The 19,508-nt window shown below is 56.7% G+C and overlaps 1 protein-coding gene across 4 annotated transcripts in view; it reads left to right on the top strand.

Annotated features, from left to right (window-relative positions):
* LOC118217044 (nascent polypeptide-associated complex subunit alpha, muscle-specific form-like) overlaps window positions 1–19,508 on the top strand; it is a 29,712-nt gene that overhangs the window by 9,313 nt on the left and 891 nt on the right. The window contains exons 2-6 of one of the 4 annotated variants that reach the window (XM_035398802.1): window positions 9,138–9,865; window positions 10,611–10,698; window positions 15,355–15,518; window positions 16,641–17,128; window positions 17,159–19,508. The exon at window positions 17,159–19,508 is cut by the window's right edge and continues 891 nt beyond it. In XM_035398802.1, the coding sequence (XP_035254693.1) occupies window positions 9,253–9,865; window positions 10,611–10,698; window positions 15,355–15,518; window positions 16,641–17,128; window positions 17,159–19,342 (3,537 nt within the window). In that variant the 5' untranslated portion in view covers window positions 9,138–9,252 and the 3' untranslated portion in view covers window positions 19,343–19,508. Of the gene's footprint in view, window positions 1–9,137; window positions 9,866–10,610; window positions 10,699–15,354; window positions 15,519–16,640 lie in introns of all 4 variants that reach the window. The other 3 variants (XM_035398804.1, XM_035398803.1, XM_035398801.1) reach the window with 3 other exon arrangements.

Here is a 19,508-nt window from a genome sequence, read left to right as displayed (position 1 = left end):
TGTACCAGATGTTCTGTGTGTGTGTGTGTGTTTTTTTTTCTTTCTTTTCTAGCATGTTAACCCTGTACAGTCAAAATACAAAACTGTGGCGTTCTGATGGATTGAGAGAAACTGGTTACAGTGTGAGAACAGAGTTTTGAACCACCTGAAAAACGTCTTGTTAACCTTTTTTTTTTTTACATTTTAGACCTTAAACCAGTGGTCCTGACTTTAGACCTCAAACCCGGGGCCAGGAGAGCAGCAGGGTCTGCTGGCTCTGGCTGTTCCTCAGCGCTCGAGTAGCACAGCGGCTGGTCAGCTGACCCGGGTTTCAGTTTTCTGGTTTCTTGGGACAGAATCGGTTGTTGATTTTAAGGCGGAAACAAAAAAAAAAAAAAGAAACCAGCGCACTCTCTCTGGCTGTCCGAGACCAGGAATGAACATGGCTGCCTTAAAACTCTGAGCTCTCCTTCCCGGCTTGGCAATAAAACGTTCTCACAAAGTTGCTGCCACGTTACGGCGATGTTATGGCGTTGACGGAACATTCCGGAAGCATTGCCAGAACGGGTTTGTGTTAGCCGGGTTGAATAGCGCTCTCATGGACGCACTCAGCTCCTGAGGCCGCCCTGTGATTGGTTCATCGTCCAGACTGATGGAGTGAGTGCGTAAGTGGTGGCGGTGTGGTATAACGGTTCGGTCTTTGGTCACGTGACCCCAAAGGTCATGTGTTCAGCTCCCAACTCCCTCTATAGATGTTCTCTATTATGAGTAAATGTCCAGCGTTTATAAATGGACCGTGCGTTAAAACTGAAAACAAGACCAGGTCAAAACGAGTATATGGCTGGACCGAACCGGCCGACCAATGGTGTAACTTCATCACTCACTCAGTCACTCAGTCAGTCACATTCGCATTTATAGGGCTGGCCCCGCTGTTGCGGTCCTGCCGAACACAGGGGGAAGAGTAGGTGGGGTTTCTACACGGTTAAAAGCTGAAATTTAAAAGGAGGAGCAGAGCGAGCGCCTTCACCCACGTTCAGCAGTAACGGGACGTTGGCGGGTCCGTTAGGAGCGGGGGTGGGACGGGGTGCGGCCCAAAGACCCCGCTCCGCCCCCGGTCCAGTTCCCTCTCGTCTGTCGCCTGCAGCGCTCCCTGCGCGGTGGACCGTAAATATCACCGACGGGTAAACAGGACGCACCGGCGCGTCTGTCACGGGCGAATATCACCGACGGGTAAACAGGACGCACCGGCGCGTCTGTCACGGGCGAATATCACCGACGGGTAAACAGGACGCACCGGCGCGTCTGACACGGGCGAATATCACCGACGGGTAAACAGGACGCACCGGCGCGTCTGTCACGGGCGAATATCACCGACGGGTAAACAGGACGCACCGGCGCGTCTGACACGAGCGGAAATCGCCCGACGGTTCGATCGCGCCGATGACGGTGTTACAGAACGGGCAGGAAGCGTCTCTTCTGAACTTCCGGTGTTTTCCGCGCGCTTGCGCGTGGCGAGTGAGCGGATCACCCTTCTGCGTTTGATCCGTCAGACCGTCCCGGCCAACGATGCGCCATCTTCTGACCTGACTGCAGCTTCTGCTCAGCACACAGTTAGCGGTTTAAATGCTCTGAGGAAATTAGATTTGTGCTCAAACATCAAGCAGGAGCTTTTTGTACTAAAATCTTAATTAAAGGATTTAATTTGATCGTTTTTATTTTATTATTATTTATTTTGAAGCGATGATGAATCCGATCTGGGTCAGTATTCCGAGTGCTTCCTCATACTCGTCTTACTCGGTGTTGACGCTCCAGAAAACAGCCTCTTGCTCAGACAGCGCCCTCCTGCCACCCCCCCCCCCCCAGCCAGTTTGTGACGCTATTGGGACATTGTGAACATAGCTGACATTCCCTGCCACACCTCCTCAACACCCCCATCCTAAATCCAATGATAGGGGACCTTTACACCCTTGTTCTGTCTCTCTTTCTCTCTCTCTCTCCCCCCCCCCCCATCCTCTGAGTATGTGATTGAGGCCACTCAGGCGGTCCAGACGCCTTGTTTTTTTAATATCTTTTTTTTTTTTTTTTTTTTATAGCTTAATAAAGTCATTTGTTTTCTGGAATGAAAATGAAGTGCTGCTCAGGGGCTGTTGGGTGGGGGGCAGTGTAGTGTAATGGGTAAGGAACTGGGCTTGTAACCTGAAGGTTGCAGGTTCGATTCCCAGGTCCCATGACTTGCATTTCTTCTGTATACGTACAGCTGTATAAATAGATACTGTGTAAAAGGAAAAATAAGTTGTCTTTAAGTTGCTCTGGATAAGAGCATCTGCCTGGTGGCAGTAATGTAATCTATTGTAGTGCAGTTCAGGAAATGAGTTTGAATTCAGTGCGAGGAGGGGGGGTGTGTGGGGGTGTTTGAGGGGCTGAATTCAAATGGTATTGAGCCCCTTTGAGTCATTTGCCTAAGGCTGTACCCCCCCCCCCCCCCAATCCCCATGAGCAAGGGTGGGACGTTTGCAAGAAGTGTGCACAAAACCAAAATCCCCACCCTTACCCCAACAGACAGGGACACCCCGGCACCCCGTGCCCTTGTCTGTATCCACCCCCCATGCCCCCCCCCCCCCCCCCCCCCTTGTGAATGGCTGCTGTGATACGCGCCCAGGCTGCGGGCGGAGTCGGGCCTGAGGAGGCCACAGGCAGGGCTTTGTCACGGCTCTGTCCTGTGGGGAGGACAGACCCCCCCCCCCCCAGGCACCGTCACCGTGGCGCATTAACGCAGGAGAAGCTCCTCTCTGAGCACCGCAGTGTGTTAGTGTACGAGGGGGGGTCGAGGGGATGGGGGGGTCACAAGCTCTTAACATGGCGTCACGCGGCCACTGCCTGCTCCCCGGGGGCAGGTTGCTTATGGAACACTGCCTGTCTGTGTTTCCATCCCAGAATCCCAGCTACCAAGAAGGGTCGGGGTTGGGTTTGGGTTTGGGGTTTGGGGGTCGGGGTCAGGGTTGGGGTCAGGGTTGGGGTCAGGGTTGGGTTTGGGGTTTGGGGTTGGGGGGTCGGGGTCAGGGTTGGGTTTGGGGTTTGGTGTTGGGTTTGGGGTTTGGGGGGGGGGCGGAGCTTCGGTGTGGAGGTAGCAGTAGCGCCAGCGAGTTTCTGCGTGGGCGGGGTGGAGGTGGGCGATGTGCGGGGCGGTGTGATGAAACTGAGCGGCGTCGGGGAAAGCAGAACAGAACTCTGGCGTGTCCCCCCCCCCCCCCCCACAGATCCCCAGTGTGTCTCCCCCCCCCCCCCCCCACTGATCCCCGATGACTTCTGCGCGACAGCGTCTCATATGTTGGGTCTGCAGTGTGTTTGTTGTTAGGAGGACTCTGTGAGAGCAGGCGGCCGTTTGAAGGCGCTGGTTAGCCCGTTAGCGGAGTAGCGCGTGACCGTGTCCGACGCCCAGACGGGCCGGAGTCCCCCAGCGAGCGGGCGTCCCGCCGGGCAGCGAGGTGGCATCCCGCCGGGCGGGCGCGAGCCGCGGACACGCCGTGCGCACCGGCGGCGGCCGGATTGCGTGCGCTCTGTTTGTTTACGGAGAGAGCGCCGTGGCGGGTGGCTAGCCGGGTGTGTTAGCGTCCCGCCGGCGCCTGAGGACCACGCCCGCTGGGCAGCCGCTTGGCGAGTCTGTCTGCCGTAACTAGAGCAGTCCTGTGCCTCTCTGTCCTGTTTGGTCAGGCGGTTTTTAAAAAATTATAAATCGGTTTATATCTTTCCCTCCATTAAGGTCCGTCTGACATGATACAGCCTGGATACCCGAGTAGAGGGCAAAGCCCTAACCTTTTTAGCCAGGCTGGCTAGCTTGGGGCAGGGTGGTGCAGGGCAGGGCGGGGCCAGGTGAGGTGTGTGTGGTGTACTCGTATTGCAGGTGAGGTGTGTGTGGTGTACTAGGGTGGGGCAGGGTGGTGCAGGGCGGTGCAGGGCAGGGCCAGGTGAGGTGTGTGTGGTGTGCTCGTATTACACCTGCATGCTGTAGAAAGTGGTCCATTGTTGCTGTTCTTTGTGGTTTTTGGCCAGACCGGTTATTAGGGACCGACTGTGGGAAATGGGACCCAGATCTGAACCCTGTGAGCGTTTCTGGGGTCTCCCCTTCCCCCCCCGGGACCAGCGCCTGGCTAACCCGTTAATACACTGTAAGATTGAGTGTGTTGTCATGATGAGGAGTATGAGGGTAAGGCTGTTCCCTTTCAACACCCACGCGGCGCATAGCTTACTGCATTACCTCAGCATTCTGGGTTTATGGCGGTATTAGGGGGCGGGATTAGGGGGTGGCGGGATCAGGGGTGTTATGACACCCCTATGGCAGCCGGGCCGGTGAGCTGGCGGATGTGGTGCGCGGCAGATTGGGCGGGCGGCCAGGGGGGTAATCCGGCAGACTGGGGTGTTAGCCGCGATAGCCACATTAGCGCCTCACCCACCTCCTGCAGGGCTCAGCGCTAACATTTTTTTAATGAAGTGGCTGAAAAGTTTAGGAGCCACACCAATGCGTCCCAGTTAGTTGATGTGCTCCTGAATTGATTTTTCCAGTTGGCACACACGGTCCTAAAAGGGGGAGCAGCGGGGACCCCGTCCTGGCCTTTCGCCCGGGCGCTCTCACCCCTCGGTGCCGCACCTGGGAGGGCCGGAGCGGTCCTGGATCCGAAAAGCCGAATTTAAAACGAGTCTGTAAATCATATGTATAAAATAAAAGCCTGTAGGGATGTCTTTTTTTTCCCTCCCTTTCTTTCTGTCTTTCTTTTCTCCTTTCCTTTCCTGCTGCGTCAGCAGTCGGTAGCTGGAGGGGGTTTGCCGAGCTGTTTGGCTTTGAGGAGGAGGGGGGTTGGGATAGAAGACTGTGGAGGGGAGGGGGGAGGGGGGTGTAACCGAAACACCGCGTCCCCTGTTGGGACCGCCTCGAGGCGTGCCTCTCGCCCAGAGGGGACGTGTGGGTCGTTGGTTGAGATGTCAAACCAAAAAAAAAAGGGGGGGGGCTTCTCTTCTCCGCCATTTTGTTTTTTTCCCCCTCCTCAAGGCAGTGGCACAGATGGCGTTTCTCCCTCCGTGGGTTTTGCCCAGATAACCTGGCAGATAGAGCAGAGAGGGGGCGCGTTGGGGGCCAAGGCCTGGCCGAGGGTTCGCTGAGTGGGGGGTGGGGTGGGGGGGGTTAAAAAGCTGAGGAGAAGGGTCCAATCCACCCCCCCCCTCCCCCATGTGCTGTGAAGTAGAACAGCCTCCAGCTCTCTGCTCCGACAGCAGTATGGATATCTCTCTCTTTTTTTGTCTTTCCTCTCTCTCCCCCTCTCTCTCCTCTCTCAACCTCTGCCACTCTCTCTCCCCCTCTTTCTTTCTCCCTCTCTCCTCCCTCTCTCAACCTCTGCCTCTCTCTCTCTTTCTCTCCCCCTCTCTTTCTTTCTTCCTCTCTCTCCCTCCCTCTCTCAACCTCTGCCTCTCTGTCACCCCCCTTCCTCTCTTTCTCCCTCTCTCTCTCTCCCCTCTCCCACTCCCTCTCTTCAGCTGCTTCAGCCATCTGCCTCTGACAGGAAGCAGATCTTGGGATGGACGGAGGAGGCGGAGGGGGGGAAGGGGGGGGGGCAGAGAGAAGTGTGCGAACATCGACTGGAGTGGGTAAAACAAGGGAGGGGAGGAGTGATGTTATTGGGGGAAAAGAAAACTGCAAGGCATTGTGGGTAATGGAGATGAGGGGTCGAGGACATGTAGGTAATGGCGCCCAGCAGTCAACTCCGTTACCTACGTTGCCTTGCCCTGCCAACGTGTCTCCTAACTCCTATTGCCCATATTAAGCCGTGTTTCCACCGCAGGAACTATACCCCGGAACTAGGAACCTTTTGAGGAACTCAGTGCGTTTCCACCGCAGGAACTAGGGTCTAAATTTAGTTCTGGGGGCTTTGTTTTACCCCCCAAAACGTTCCTGCTCGGGGGGTAGTACTTTCCGAAAGTACAGGAACCTTTTGGGTGGAGCTTGCAGCGCTGAACATTTCTGATTGGTCGAGTACTCGTAGCATTTGTGTTGTATTTATTTTCCGCCATTACCCGCCATGTTTGAAAATATGCAGCGGCAAACCAATTAATTTTCATAATAACTTCAAATCAAACTTGTATGTTATGCGGCGCAGTAGCCTACTTTTGGTTATAACCTGTCAACGTCTTGGAATTATAACGTGTGCTCTTCTGTTTTTTTCTTGCTTTAGTATTCGTTTTATAAAATGCTAAGCATTCGTGCTGGGACTGCATATTACGTAGGCTACCAAAACATTCAAACGGATTAATTCGGTTGCTGAACATTTTCTTCCGGATTTTCTTTGTTAGCCCGTTGTAATTGACTCAAAACGTTTGATACAGTTATGTGAGGTATGCGGTAGTTCTGCATAATTAACATTGGTGATACAGTACAAGCAAACTGGAAATCACCTTCCGCACTTTTTATCCGGGTAAAATAACAGGTTAATTCTAGTAATCTTCGCTTTAGCTTTTTCAGACTGCCGTAATTTTACTCAATTTTGCTGCCATTTTTCAATTCCACGAAAAGACCAGGAAGACTATGGACTCATTTATGGTGCATGGTTCGCATCTGGAGGGCACACTTCGCTGCTCGGCTAGCAGTAACTTCGAAGGAAAGCAAACGGTGGCTGTACCACTACTAATTTACATTTTCACGCAAGTCCGAGTTTTCGTTCTATTCTTGTCATTTTGCGATTAGCCTATATGGAATTGACAACGAGAAAGTAATAAAACAGCAAATTGTTTACAACGTGTGCATGTTTTCTGCTGTTAATGAATGTGTTTGAGAGGATATATGAAAATCAATAAATACAAAAGTAACCATATATAGTCATTGTTGGTAACCCGTTGTATATAAGTGGAATAAACCCCTCCGGGCTGTCCCGGTTATTAGAAAATAATGTAGGCTACTTCGGTGGTAGTATGGGGTTACAGAAGAAATCATATGACAGATGGACCGACGACAACGTCAGTGGGCTAATTTGCCTAATCTTCGCGGTACTTTAGACCCCGGTGGAAACGCAGACAACCATTGGCTGAAGGAACCTTTTAGTTCCTGGTAAAGTAGTTCCTGGGACTGAAAGTTCCGGGTAATTTTGGTGGAAAAGCGGCTATTGTGACCCTTAAGTGTCTGGAGTCTGGAGACAGAGGGCAGGGCCAGGCATTGTGGGTAATGTAGTTGGGAAGAAGGTTTTCTGTGTGAGCAGATGGGCCACAGGGTGCATGAAGGCTGTGAAACGACCTGCAGTGAAACTCCAGCAGGGTTTAGAAACCTCTAGAGCTGGAGTCCGTTTGCCTTTTCAGTTTATGAAGTTCATTTCCATCCTTTTCCTGAATTCAGTGAATTCAAATGGAATTGAGCCCAAACCTGACACAGGTCAGGTCAGGTATCTGCACGCTGCTGAGCTTTAGCCAGGAAGTTTTCCCGCTGAGGCATCCAGAAACCGAAATGCCAAAAATGTTAGTCATGTTTAGAGCAACTTTAAGATGAGATGAATGTCATGTCACCTGAACATGCACCTATCAGCATTCGCTCAACGAAGTAAGCACAAGATTACTTGAACTTGTTTTTTGAAGATGGTAAAATCGTTAAAAAAAAACGTTAACTAGCTCAAAAATCCGAAATGGCATTGACTGATTTATATCTGTAAAAAACGTGGCACGCCAGAAGGCTGTAATATCAGACGGGTGAAAATGTGCCCCTCAGGACAGTGGGAGGCTGTCGGCCCGGTAACAGACGGAGCGTTTTTACAGGACCCCCCGGCCGAGCCTCTTCTCCCATTGGCCTGTCTGGCCTGTCGGGGGCGTGCCGGCTCGCTCAGGTCCGCCGTCGTTTGGCGGTCAGCCCCCCGTGCCGTGCCAGCCGGGGTCTCCGTGACACGCCCAAACTGCACCGAGCCTCCCAGCTCCCTCTGGGCTGTGTGTGGTTTTTTTTTTTTTCCCCCCAACATTCTAAGTCGGTGTTCTAGAACTCCGCTGCTGTCAGTGTGCAGCAGTGATTGTGACATCACCAGCATTAGAATGTTCACCTAAGAGCATTCTAAAAAACACATACGTGACACCATGAAGGGATTATTAGTTTGGTGGCGATGGGCAGGCCAGTGGCTTGCCTGCTGAGACGCCGGTCAGATTCTCAAGAGGGTGGCTTGTAACTTGGCGTGTGACGTATTTCACACACCTCCGCTTGCCGCTCGCTCGCCCGCTCGCCCGCTCCCTGCTGTCCCGGTCTGTTTGATCCTCTGAGACCCGCCTTCACAGAGTCCACGGGACTGTGTGGATAATTTGGGCTGAATCCTGAAAGTGCGGATCTGTCTCTAAACCGCTCTGCTTTCACCCGGCTCAGGTAAATAAACCTGGCCACTGAGTCCAGGGTTTAGCTGGATGCGCTGCATACTGACTGATCTCAGGCCAGTTGGCAGTGACGGTGTAGCTGCTCTGGTCTGTGTGTTTGTTGATCGGTATATTACATAATCGCTGTGTGTCACACCATATGTATGAGAGAATGCAGCTAGTGTTCCCTGTGGGTTTTTTTGCATAGTGTTTGGACAGCAGTTTCTCTTCCTTTCTCAGTCCCAAACAAACCCTGTAGCTGTTCCCCGCCCCCCCCCCCCCCCCACACGTGTACCTCCCGTCTGCAGATGTGTCGGCTGCACGTGTCCCCCCTCCCCCCCGCTTAGGAGCCCACCCATTTCACTTCCTTATATAACACCCTCCCTAAAACATTGTCACTTCCTGTTCTTTAAGTTCCCAATTCCCATGGTGCATTGTGGGCCTCTAACACTGTAACACTTCCTGTATTGTGTTGAGTGTGTGACTGTGCAGTGCCCAGTGCTAACAGGGCTGTTCCTCCTCAGTGGGGCTGTTGTGCTTGTTGTGCTTGGGCCGGGGAGTTAGCTGTGGTACTGTAGTACGCTGGGCTGGTATCTGAGAAGTTGGGGAGCCGATATCCCAGGGTAGGGTACAGCTATAGTGCCTTGAGCAAAGCACTGAATCTGAATCGCTTTGGTAAGAAAGCGTGGGTGGCTGTGTAAATGAATAATGGCGATCTGTGGAGGAGGGAGATGTAATGTACTGACGGATGCTAACGTGACCTGGTTCTTCTTCTTCTTCTTCTTCTGCGTGTGCAGCTCAGGTTGAGTGACAGCAGAGCGGGCGGAAGACTCCGGGCCCATCAGCGCAGAGCACCGCCTCACAGAGCACGAGCCCGCGTTGGAGACCGGCGTCGCCTAGGACCGAGGGGAGATGAAGCCGGATGGGGTTGCCACAGCAACGATGGAGCCCATGGATTCAGGGGCGGAGCCTGTGACCGAGGGACCGCCCGCAGGGGAGGAGCCGGGGCAGGGCCCGCCCCCGTCGCAGCCGGGAGAGGAGGAGCAGTGCAGCCCGCAGGAGACGGCGCCCCCTGCAGCCAAGGCGGGGAATGGCGGTAAAGCCGGAGAGCTGAAGACCAAGGCGAAGGGACCCGCCAGAGCGAAGCCGGGAGCCGGCGCCGGCACCAAGACCGCCGCGGGAACCACCGGACCCGGCTCCCGGCCCGGCACCGCCCAGAACCGCGCTGCCAACGGCGCTCCCAAGTCCCTGACCAACGGGGTGGCGAAGAAGACCACGCCCACTGCCGCCCCGGAGAGGAAGAAGACCACGCCCACCGCCACGGCGCCGCCCAAGAGGCCCGTTGGCACTGCCGCCGCCACCGCCACCAAGATGGCCGACAGGAAGCCCGCGGGAGGAGCCGCCACCACCAGGCCCGCCTCCTCCCCCGCGGCGACCAATGGGGCGAAGACGGGAGTCTCGCCGGCGAATAAGAAGCCGTCCGTGGGTCCGAGCGGCGACGCCAAGACGAAGCCCCGAGCGGCGGGTGAGTCAGATGCGGCCCGGCCCGCGCAGGAGGCGTCCGCGGCGGGACTGAGGGGGGGGCGGGGGAACCGCACTTCTCTCTCTTATCACAGGCTCCTTTCTGTCAGGCACACGGCTAGCTTCCCCTGCAGGAGGGTTCGGTCTCAGTCCAGACGCCCATAATGCTGCTCAGAATGAGGCGGTGAAAGGGGCTGAATTTGGTCAGGCCGTCCCGTGCAGACACGGGCCTGTGGGGAACGTGTGTGGGTTTTGCGTAGGGCTGGGTCATGTGGGGTACTCATTGTCTTTTTCCCTTTAATTATTCCTGATGCGGAAGTAAACATCCAAACTTTAAAGCCCGCTTGAAATGCTTCTGGGAGAAAAGGGGGTGTTGATGAGACAGCCAATCAGCAGCAGGGCCTGGCAGCCTCCACATGATTGACAGGAACGCATCACATGATCGCGTGGAATCTGTACCACCGCTTGGTGGCGCTGATTGTTACTGCATTCGATACCGTTTGTTGCAGAATGTCACCCAGCCTGGGTTTCTGTGTGTGATCTGAGTTTAGTTTGGGCATTGTGGGTAGGAAAAAGACAATCCTTTCTATGTTTTAAACGTTGTGTCTCTCTCTCTCTTTCTTCTCATCCCCACTTTCTTCCTTCACACTTCTCTCTGCTTCATCTTTCCTTTTGTCACTCCTTCTCTTCTCTCGCTTTCCCTCGTTCCTCCACCTTCCTCCTCCTCCTCCTCCTCCTCGCTCCGTCAGGTCCTAGACCGGCTTCCTCCACGGCCCCCAAACCCGCCACCACTGCTGCCGCCAAACCCGATAGGCCGGCCGTTTCCAAGACAACCAGGTGAGCACAAGCACTGGTGGGGCCATTTTGTGTCTTCAGATATCTTCCTGGGCATTGCGTCACGTGTGTCTCTGAACGTCTCTGATTGGTTAATCTCTGCTTGCCGGCAGGAAGTGAACGGCGTATTAAAGTTATTAATTCCATGTCATTTGGCCACATGCTCAGAGCAAACCCTGTGGAAACGGCCCATATTATCCACACACACACACAAGCACACACACACACACACACACACACACACACACACACACACACACACGCAGGGCTTTAAGAAGCACAGAAAAGTAGGCCAGAAGCTCGTGCCACCCCTACAGCGTTTATTTTGTGTGCTATATCGGGGAATTAGGATTTGTTCCGCACAATCAGGAGGTTTCTCAGTCCTGTTTTTGTCCCTCCTTGCTCGGCGGCCTTGTGGACCAGCGCGTCTGCGAATCAGGTCAGATTATGCTCAAGTCCCTGAGTCACGCCACAGAGCTGGCGCTGTACTGAGCGTGCTCGGCCATGGCGGTTATCCCTGGGGGGGGGTGGAGGCTCTCCCAGCGCTGGTGCCCCCCCCCCCCCCCCCCCCCCCCCCCCCGGAAGGCCTTCCTCCTGCCCCGCCCAGCCCCTTGAGCTGGGTCATGCGTGTGATTGGCTGTGACAGTGATTTTAAATCTCTTTGTTGAGTTTGGGTTTTTTTTCCTCGTTTGAGCTGAAAAGAAGCACAGGCCGTGTTCTGTGAAGTGCTTCCATGAACACACTACACACGCTACACGCACTATATACACGCTACACGCACTGTATACATGCTACACATGCTGTATACACGCTACACGCACACTACACACGCTGTATACATGCTACACACGCTACACGCACTGTATACACACCACACGCTACACACGCTTTATACACGCTACACACACTACACACGCTGTATACACACTACACGCACACTACACACGCTACATGCACTGTATACACGCTACACACACTACACGCACTGTACACACGACACACGCTACATGCATAGTATACACACTACACACGCTACACGCACTGTATACACGCTACACGCACACTACACACGCTACATGCACTGTATACACGCTACACACACTACACGCACTGTACAAACGACACGCTACATGCATAGTATACACACGCTACACGCACTGTATACACGCTACACACGCTACACGCACTGTATACACACTACACATGCTACACGCACTGTATACACGCTACACACACTACACGCACTGTACACACGACACGCTACATGCATAGTATACACACGCTACACGCACTGTATACACGCTACACACGCTACACGCACTGTATACACACTACACATGCTACACGCACTGTATACACGCTACACACACTACACGCACTGTACACACGACACGCTACATGCATAGTATACACACGCTACACGCACTGTACACACACTACACATGCACACATGGACAAATGCACGCAGTCCCTACATACACTTGCACTACACATGCAGATGCATACATACACGCATGCAAATGACATACATGCACGCACACACACACACACATTCATACGCTACACACACACATGCATGTGTTCGCACACGCACGCCCACGTATAAAAAATGGATGAGGGGGATGAATCATCTCTGTACACAGGGATTCCTGGACTCCCCTTATGAATATTAATAAGGGATGCATCTCCAGATTTTGCAGAATTAGCCAACACTTCTTTTTTGATCCAGGTAGTAAATTAGTGGTCTCGTGGGAGAATTTAATGACCAACTGTTTGGTCTCATCAAGTCTTATATACATGCTCTGCTGTAGAACAAGGCATTTGGGAGTACACTTTATATTGTGCCTGTGTGTGTGTGCGTGTGTGTGCGCGCGCGCGCATGTGTGTGTATGTGGCAAAGTTTGCAGGGGATGATGTGTTAGTTTGTCTGGGTTCAGAACATTAGTTGGAGACGTGTTGGACTTCATGACGATGTTATTAGCGAGACAGACTGCTCTGTGAGTGTGTGTGTGTGTGTGAGTGTGTTTATATGGTGAGTGGCGTGTGATGAGTCATGTGCATCCTCTTGAGGAAGGTACACAATTTAAACAGTCTGTTATACTTACTGTGAGCATGTTTACAAGTGTGTGTGCGTGTGAGTGCCTGTGTGTGTGTGTGTGTGTGTGTGTGTGTAAGAATATCACTGGTGTTTTTAAAAAAAAATGATTTGGCTCAACACAGGAAACATGATTTGGCTCAGCACAGGGCAGGAATTTGTGAGTGTCGTCGTTGGTGGTCGCCCTGAACGCCTGCCTGGCTTCCTCCACCAAACAGCTTCCGCAGAGCCGTATTGGGTTTGACAGCTTCCTGTGGCCCCACGCGTGTGACCCGTCCCTCTGACAGCAGGGTCACGTCTCCACGGCCTGGCGGAGGCTTCCGGGCCCTCTGGGCGGTTTCCGTCGGCCCGATCGCTTCCGTCTGCCCCGGCCCCCCAGGTGCTGAACTGGGGCAACAGGAAACGTCACCACCGGGCATCTCCCCCTCTGAGGCCGCGTTGGGTACTGGGGGGAGCAGAGCGACCCCCCCCCCCCCCTTCCCCTTCGTAATGAGAAATGAACCGGATCGGGGCTCTTGTGCGACCTGTGTTCGCCCCTGGAGTAAGAGAACGATGCGTAGCGCTGAATCCCGTTAGCATAGCGCTGAATCCCGTTAGCGCAGCGCTGAATCCCGTTAGCGCAGCGCTGAATCCCGTTAGCGTAGCGCTGAATCCCGTTAGCGCAGCGCTGAATCCCGTTAGCGTAGCGCTGAATCCCGTTAGCGTAGCGCTGAATCCCGTTAACGTAGCGCCGCGTCCCGTTAGCATAGCGCTGAATCCCGTTAGCATAGCGCTGAATCCCGTTAGCATAGCGCTGAATCCCGTTAGCATAGCGCTGAATCCCGTTAGCGTAGCGCTGAACCCCGTTAGCGCAGCGCTGAACCCCGTTAGCGCAGCGCTGAACCCCGTTAGCGTAGCGCTGAACCCCGTTAGTGTAGCGCTGAATCCCGTTAGCGTAGCGCTGAACCCCGTTAGCGCAGCGCTGAACCCCGTTAGCGCAGCGCTGAACCCCGTTAGCGCAGCGCTGAATCCCGTTAGCGCAGCGCTGAATCCCGTTAGCGTAGCACCGCGTCCCGTTTGATTAAAGTGCATCTGGATCTGAATCGCGTGGGGTGGCGCCTGTGTGTTCATCGCTGCAAAATGGCCGACTCTACTTGCATTATTCAACAGGTCAGTTCTTCTAACCCCAGTGGACATTTAAATTAGATGCTGATCTCTAATTATACTGTAATCATTTTAAACGGTCTGAGAGGGTTTGAAAATAATTTTTTTTTTTTTAAACCCCGTAGGCGACTTGATGAGCTTGAGTGATTTGTGCGCCTGATCGCATCTCAGAAGGCCTGAGTTGCCCAGTTTTTCAGCTTCAGTGCACTTCCAGAGCAGGAAGTGACATTTGTGCTTCCTCCCCAACCCGTCCCCCCCCCCCACCCCCACTTCATCGCAAATCCATTTCTGGCAACTGGACCTACAGCACTGTATTACACCAGAATCTACAAATCTAGTGTAATATCCCATTTTTTTATACGTTTTATTCTATGCACCATAGATATCACGGACCTACCTAGACTGTGCAGAGCGTCGCACGGACGCTTGGTCCCAGTTACTCCGACGACCCTCGGCCGACCCCAGATCAGCCAATCGGGCGAAGCACGCCTCATTACCCTGTAACTGATCAGCTGGGCCTCAGTGCGGGGGGGGGGTCACTGAGCCGCCTGTTCTACGCGTCTCTGGTGGAAATACGAGCTCTTTGTTCGATGGTATCCGCTACATGAACACGCTGTGCGGTAACCCTTACCTACTGTAACCGTGACAGCGTGATACGTTACCGTGCGTCTGTAGTTCCCTCTCTTCCCCTCCCTCCCCCCAGCGTTATGTGAACTCTCTTTCCCATAATCCAGTGCTCTAGCTGGTGTGGGGACAGTGAGGATGGAGGGATTAATCGGGGGTAATCGGATTTGTGCCGCTCGCCCATCCCCCCCCTCCCGTTAGTGTTTCACAGTGCCCCCTTAATTAAGATGCGCTGTCAAGTTCAGGGATACCCGCAGCTGTGACATTCCTGAGGGGGGGGGGGCTTCTCCCCCAGCGCCTTCTCTCTGACATCTCTCCTTTTTTTTTTTTTCTTTCCCTCTCTGTGCTCGGTCTGTAGTGTGCGCGTGTGCGAGTGTGTGTGTTTTGTACATAGTCTTGTGTGTCTGGTTTCCTGTGTTCTCCATTTAACCCTCTGTATAGTGTAGATTAAGGGAGTCACACTAACGTACTTCCTGAGTGTATGTAGGTTACCATGCGCAGGCTTCACAAAGGACACACACGCGAATGCAAACAAACACACACTCTCGCTCCGATACGCACAGACACACACACACACACGCGGTGTCTCCAGATGCACATTGGCTCTGGCTTTCTGAAAAGGTCGGTTGACGTGACTGAACGCTGCTCCTCGAATGCTCTCTGCTAACCGAGTGCCTCAGGGCGCAGCCTAACACAGCGTTACACCCCCACAACCAGGGCGTGGCCTGGGTTTGGGTCCTGTCCCATCGCTCGGAGAACAGATCTCTTAACCCCTCTCCCCCCCCCCCCCCTTCCAGGCCGGCCTCTGCCACCCCAGCGACTCGCCCCACGTCCACGTCGACCGCAGCGAAGACCGCGCCTTCGGCCAGACCGCCCAGCTCCAGACCGGGGGCCACAGCGCCCTCTGCTGGCCGAACCGCAGCAGCACAGCCCGCCAAGCCCGCCACTCCCGCAAAGAAAGGTATCCTGTCCTCCTTCGGTCCTGTCGTCATGACAACGCATCTCCATACGTCCGTTTTCTTACACCGCTTATTCCTGGTCAGGGGCAGGGGGTCTGGGCATATCCCAGCATGCAGTGGGTGAAGGGCAGGAATACGCCCTGGACAGGTTGCCAGTCCATCACAGGGCACACGCAGGCAATTAAGGCTACTTTTACACCACAGGACTTGACAAACAGTTCTGATTTTAACCACCTGTTTACATCTACTTTTAAAAGTGACCCATGTCCCAGTTTACACTTGAAACCACCCGCACGCGTACGCAATGTTTTGGTTACCGATATGAAAATAAATAACCACACCGCCACGGCCATATTGCCATCTGTATTGGTCACAAAACGAGACAGAAATAGCAGTTCATTGGTCGATACCGACTCATAGAGCACAAGGCTTCGTCCAATGGCCTGAGCCTTCGTCCCCCATTTAAATTTGACATTACCAGCGGAGAGTGGTTGTGTGTGTAATGACGTTACACGTCATTCAACTACAGAAGAAGTCTGAGAATAACGCATTTTGAACGACCTGCGAATCACAATGACCAGGAAATTGCAATCTGTGTGTTTGCATGACAGGTCAGATCAGCAGATCACAGATTCCTATCGGATTTATTTCCACTTGTGAATGTGGCCCAAAACGGATCTGAAAATATCCGGTATCCTCTCGCTATGAGGCGACTGCTGTCACAGCACCACCGTGCCCAAGCTGTGTACGTTTACACAGGCTGTGAGGAGGCTGTGCTGTGCACTGAGTTAGTGTGTACGTTTACACAGGCTGTGAGGAGACTGCTGTGCACTGAGTTAGTGTGTAAGTTTACACAGGCTGTGAGGAGGCTGTGCTGTGCACTGAGTTAGTGTGTACGTTTACACAGGCTGTGAGGAGACTGCTGTGCACTGAGTTAGTGTGTAAGTTTACACAGGCTGTGAGGAGGCTGTGCTGTGCACTGAGTTAGTGTGTACGTTCGCCCAGGTGATGCTCTGCGTTTGTCTGTCAGTCAGGGTGTGGTTTTAGTCAGGGTGTGGTGTCAGTCAGGGTGTGGTTTCAGCATGTTCTCTCACGCCTGTGTGTGGTGCGTTTGCCCGTTGTAGATGTCAGCAAGCCGACCACACCGGCCGCCAAGAAGCCGTCGGCCACGCCCACCCGCCCGTCTCCCGCCAAGGCGTCCAAACCCGAGACCCCCAAAGCCGCCACGCCCGCCAAGCTAGACTCCGCCCCCAAGAAGCCCGCGGCCGGCGGGAAGGCCGGCGACGCCAAGCCGGGCCGGAAGCCGGAGGCCAAGGCAGCGCCGGTGCGGGAGGTCACCGCTAGTCCCCGCGCGGCGGGCACCAAGCCCAGCGCCGGCAAGGCTGGCACCCCCACCGCCAAGAAGGCCGTGGGCAGCAGCACCCCCATGCCCGTGAAGCGCGCCCCCAAAGCCGCCAAGGAGGCCCCAGAGAAGGAGGCACCGGAGAAGGAGGTCCCAGGGAAGGAGGTCCCAGGGACGGAGGCCCCGGAGAAGGAGGTCCCAGGGAAGGAGGTCCCAGGGAAGGAGGTCCCAGGGACGGAGGCCCCGGAGAAGGAGGTCCCAGGGAAGGAGGTCCCAGGGACGGAGGCCCCGGAGAAGGAGGTTCCAGGGAAGGAGGCCCCTGAGGGCCTGTTGGGCGTCCTGTCTGGAGCTGGAGCCGCCATCGCCGCCGTAGCCACCGCCATGGTGGCAGCCGAACCGCCTGCGCAGACGGCCGTGAGCCCGCTTTCCCAGGAGGCCCCGCCCACCGGACTCCTCGCCGACATCGGTGACTTCCCCTCAGCCCCGCCGCTCGCTGACGACGTCCCCCTCGTGGATCTGGCCGCCATTTCCGCACCTGTCCTGGGCACCACCGTTCTGTCCCCGCCGTCCTCTCCGCACGGGCCCACGCTCGCACCCCTGAGGAGCCCTGCGTCCCGCGACCCCAGCCCTCCAGCAGGGGGCGGCGATGAGCCCGCAAACAAGAGAGCCGAGATGTGGGCGGAGCCGCAGGTGTCCACGCCCACAGGCGACCTCGCCCTTGGCCACGCGCTCCACTCCCTGGCCCAGGCCCAGGAGCGGGAGGAGGCCGTCGAGAAGGCGGACGAGGAGATCAACGAGGATGACGAGGACGAGGAAGAGGAGGAGCGGGAGAGCAGCCAGCCGGTGTCGGTGTCGGAGATGAGCGGGACGCAGCCCACGGACGAGTCGCGGGCGGGGTCGGCGGGCCTGGCGGGCTCGGCCTGGCGGGGGGGGGCCCTGATGTCGGAGCTGGACTCTGAGGACGTGAGCGGCAGCCAGCAGGGGGCGTCGGAGATGAGCGCGCCCGGGCTGCTGGAGGGCACCGAGAGCACGGACGACCTGGGCGACGCCAGCCTGAAGGGCGCCGAGGGCGACGGCGCGTCCGCCAGCTCGCCCGACATCGAGACCGTGCCCGAGATCCCCGCCAACGAGGACGAGGAGGAGGAGGACGAAGAGGAGGAGGAGGAGGAGGACCGCGTGTACGACATGGACGTGAGCTCGGAGCGGGCCGAGGACCCCCGCAGGAGCCAGCGGGAGCAGGAGGCCGAGGAGGAGGAGGACGACGAAGACGTGGAGATGGCGAGCGAGGGCGTGACGGAGAGCGGGCTGGAGAGCTACGGGAACGCCGACGAGGACGACTTCGCCGACGAGGACCGGCTGGACAACCTGAACCGCGCCGCCGCCGCGGGCCCCCCCGTCCCGCCGGCCGGGCCCTGGGCCGCGCACGCCGCCAACCCCTTCGCCGACCCCTGGGCCCCGCCCCCACAGCTAAGCCCCGCCCACCCCATCAGCCCCCTGCCCGACCGCTGGGCCGTCAATCCCGGGATCCCCACGCCCCCCTCCCAGGCCTGGCTGGACCTGGGCTCCGCCCCCCTCCTCCCCGAGGCCGGCGAGCCCCTCCCCCACGCCGCCGCGGCCGCCGCCTCCCCGCCGGCGCGGTCCCCGCCCCCGCTGCCCCCGCCGGCCGTGGGCATGTCGCAGTCGAGCACGCTGAGCGGCCGGGAGCTGGGCGCGCGCAGCAGCAGCGAGACCAGCACGCCCGAGGAGCTGCGCGGGTACGACAGCAGCTCGGGGGTGGAGTCGCGCTCCGACGGCAAGCAGGACACGCCCGTGCCCCCCGCCCCGCCCCCGCCCGACGCCGACCAGGACCTGGGCATCCACCTGGAGCGCGGCGAGGAAGAGGAGGAGGCCGAGACCCTGCCCGCCGACGAGGTCCTGGGGGGCCCGCCCACCGCCCCCGCCTCGGGCACGCCCTCGCCGTCCGACTCCGGCGACGAGGCGGGCAGCGACACGGAGGGCGAGATGCAGATCAACCAGCCGGGGGCGGGGCCGGGGCGGGGCCTGTCTGCGCTGGAGGAGCGGGAGGAGGCGGGGCAGCTGCCCACGGGTGACCGGGCCGGGGAGGAGGAGGAGGAGGAGGAGGAAGAGGACGGCGGGGGGGCCACCCCGCAGTCGGCCAACTCGGCGGCGTCCTACGTGTTCGACATCACCAGCACCTCCAACAACTCCAACGCCCACTCGGGCGCGGAGAGCTCCGCCCGCAGCCCCGGCATCTTCTCCCTGGAGAACGAGGACCAGCTGGCCGAGGAGGCCAAGGACCCCTCCCTCATCGCGGCGCTGACCCTGCCCCCCGCCGCCGCCGCCGCGCCCGTGCACCTGCTGCCGCTCGACGACCAGCGCGGCGGGGGGGCGGAGCCCGGCGACCCCGCCCACCCCGAGCCCCAGCCGCCGTACTACTCCGCCATTTGCGATAAGACTGATAGCTTTCTGCCAGGTAACGTATAGTCCCGCCCACGCTCGTTTAAAGCCCCGCCCCCCGGCCCCGCCCCGCCCCACCCCGCCCCGAACCCAACCCAGACCCGCCCTGTGTCGGTTCCTTTCTTCTCTGGATGTAGGAGGGGCGGGTGGGGTTTGGCAGATGGGGTTGGCGAGTTGGGGTGGGGTGGGGTTG

This window comes from Anguilla anguilla, chromosome 17, assembly GCF_013347855.1.
Source record: "Anguilla anguilla isolate fAngAng1 chromosome 17, fAngAng1.pri, whole genome shotgun sequence".
NCBI lineage: Eukaryota > Metazoa > Chordata > Actinopteri > Anguilliformes > Anguillidae > Anguilla > Anguilla anguilla.
Note: the sequence above shows the minus strand (reverse complement) of the source record. Positions and strands in the feature narration are given on the sequence as shown.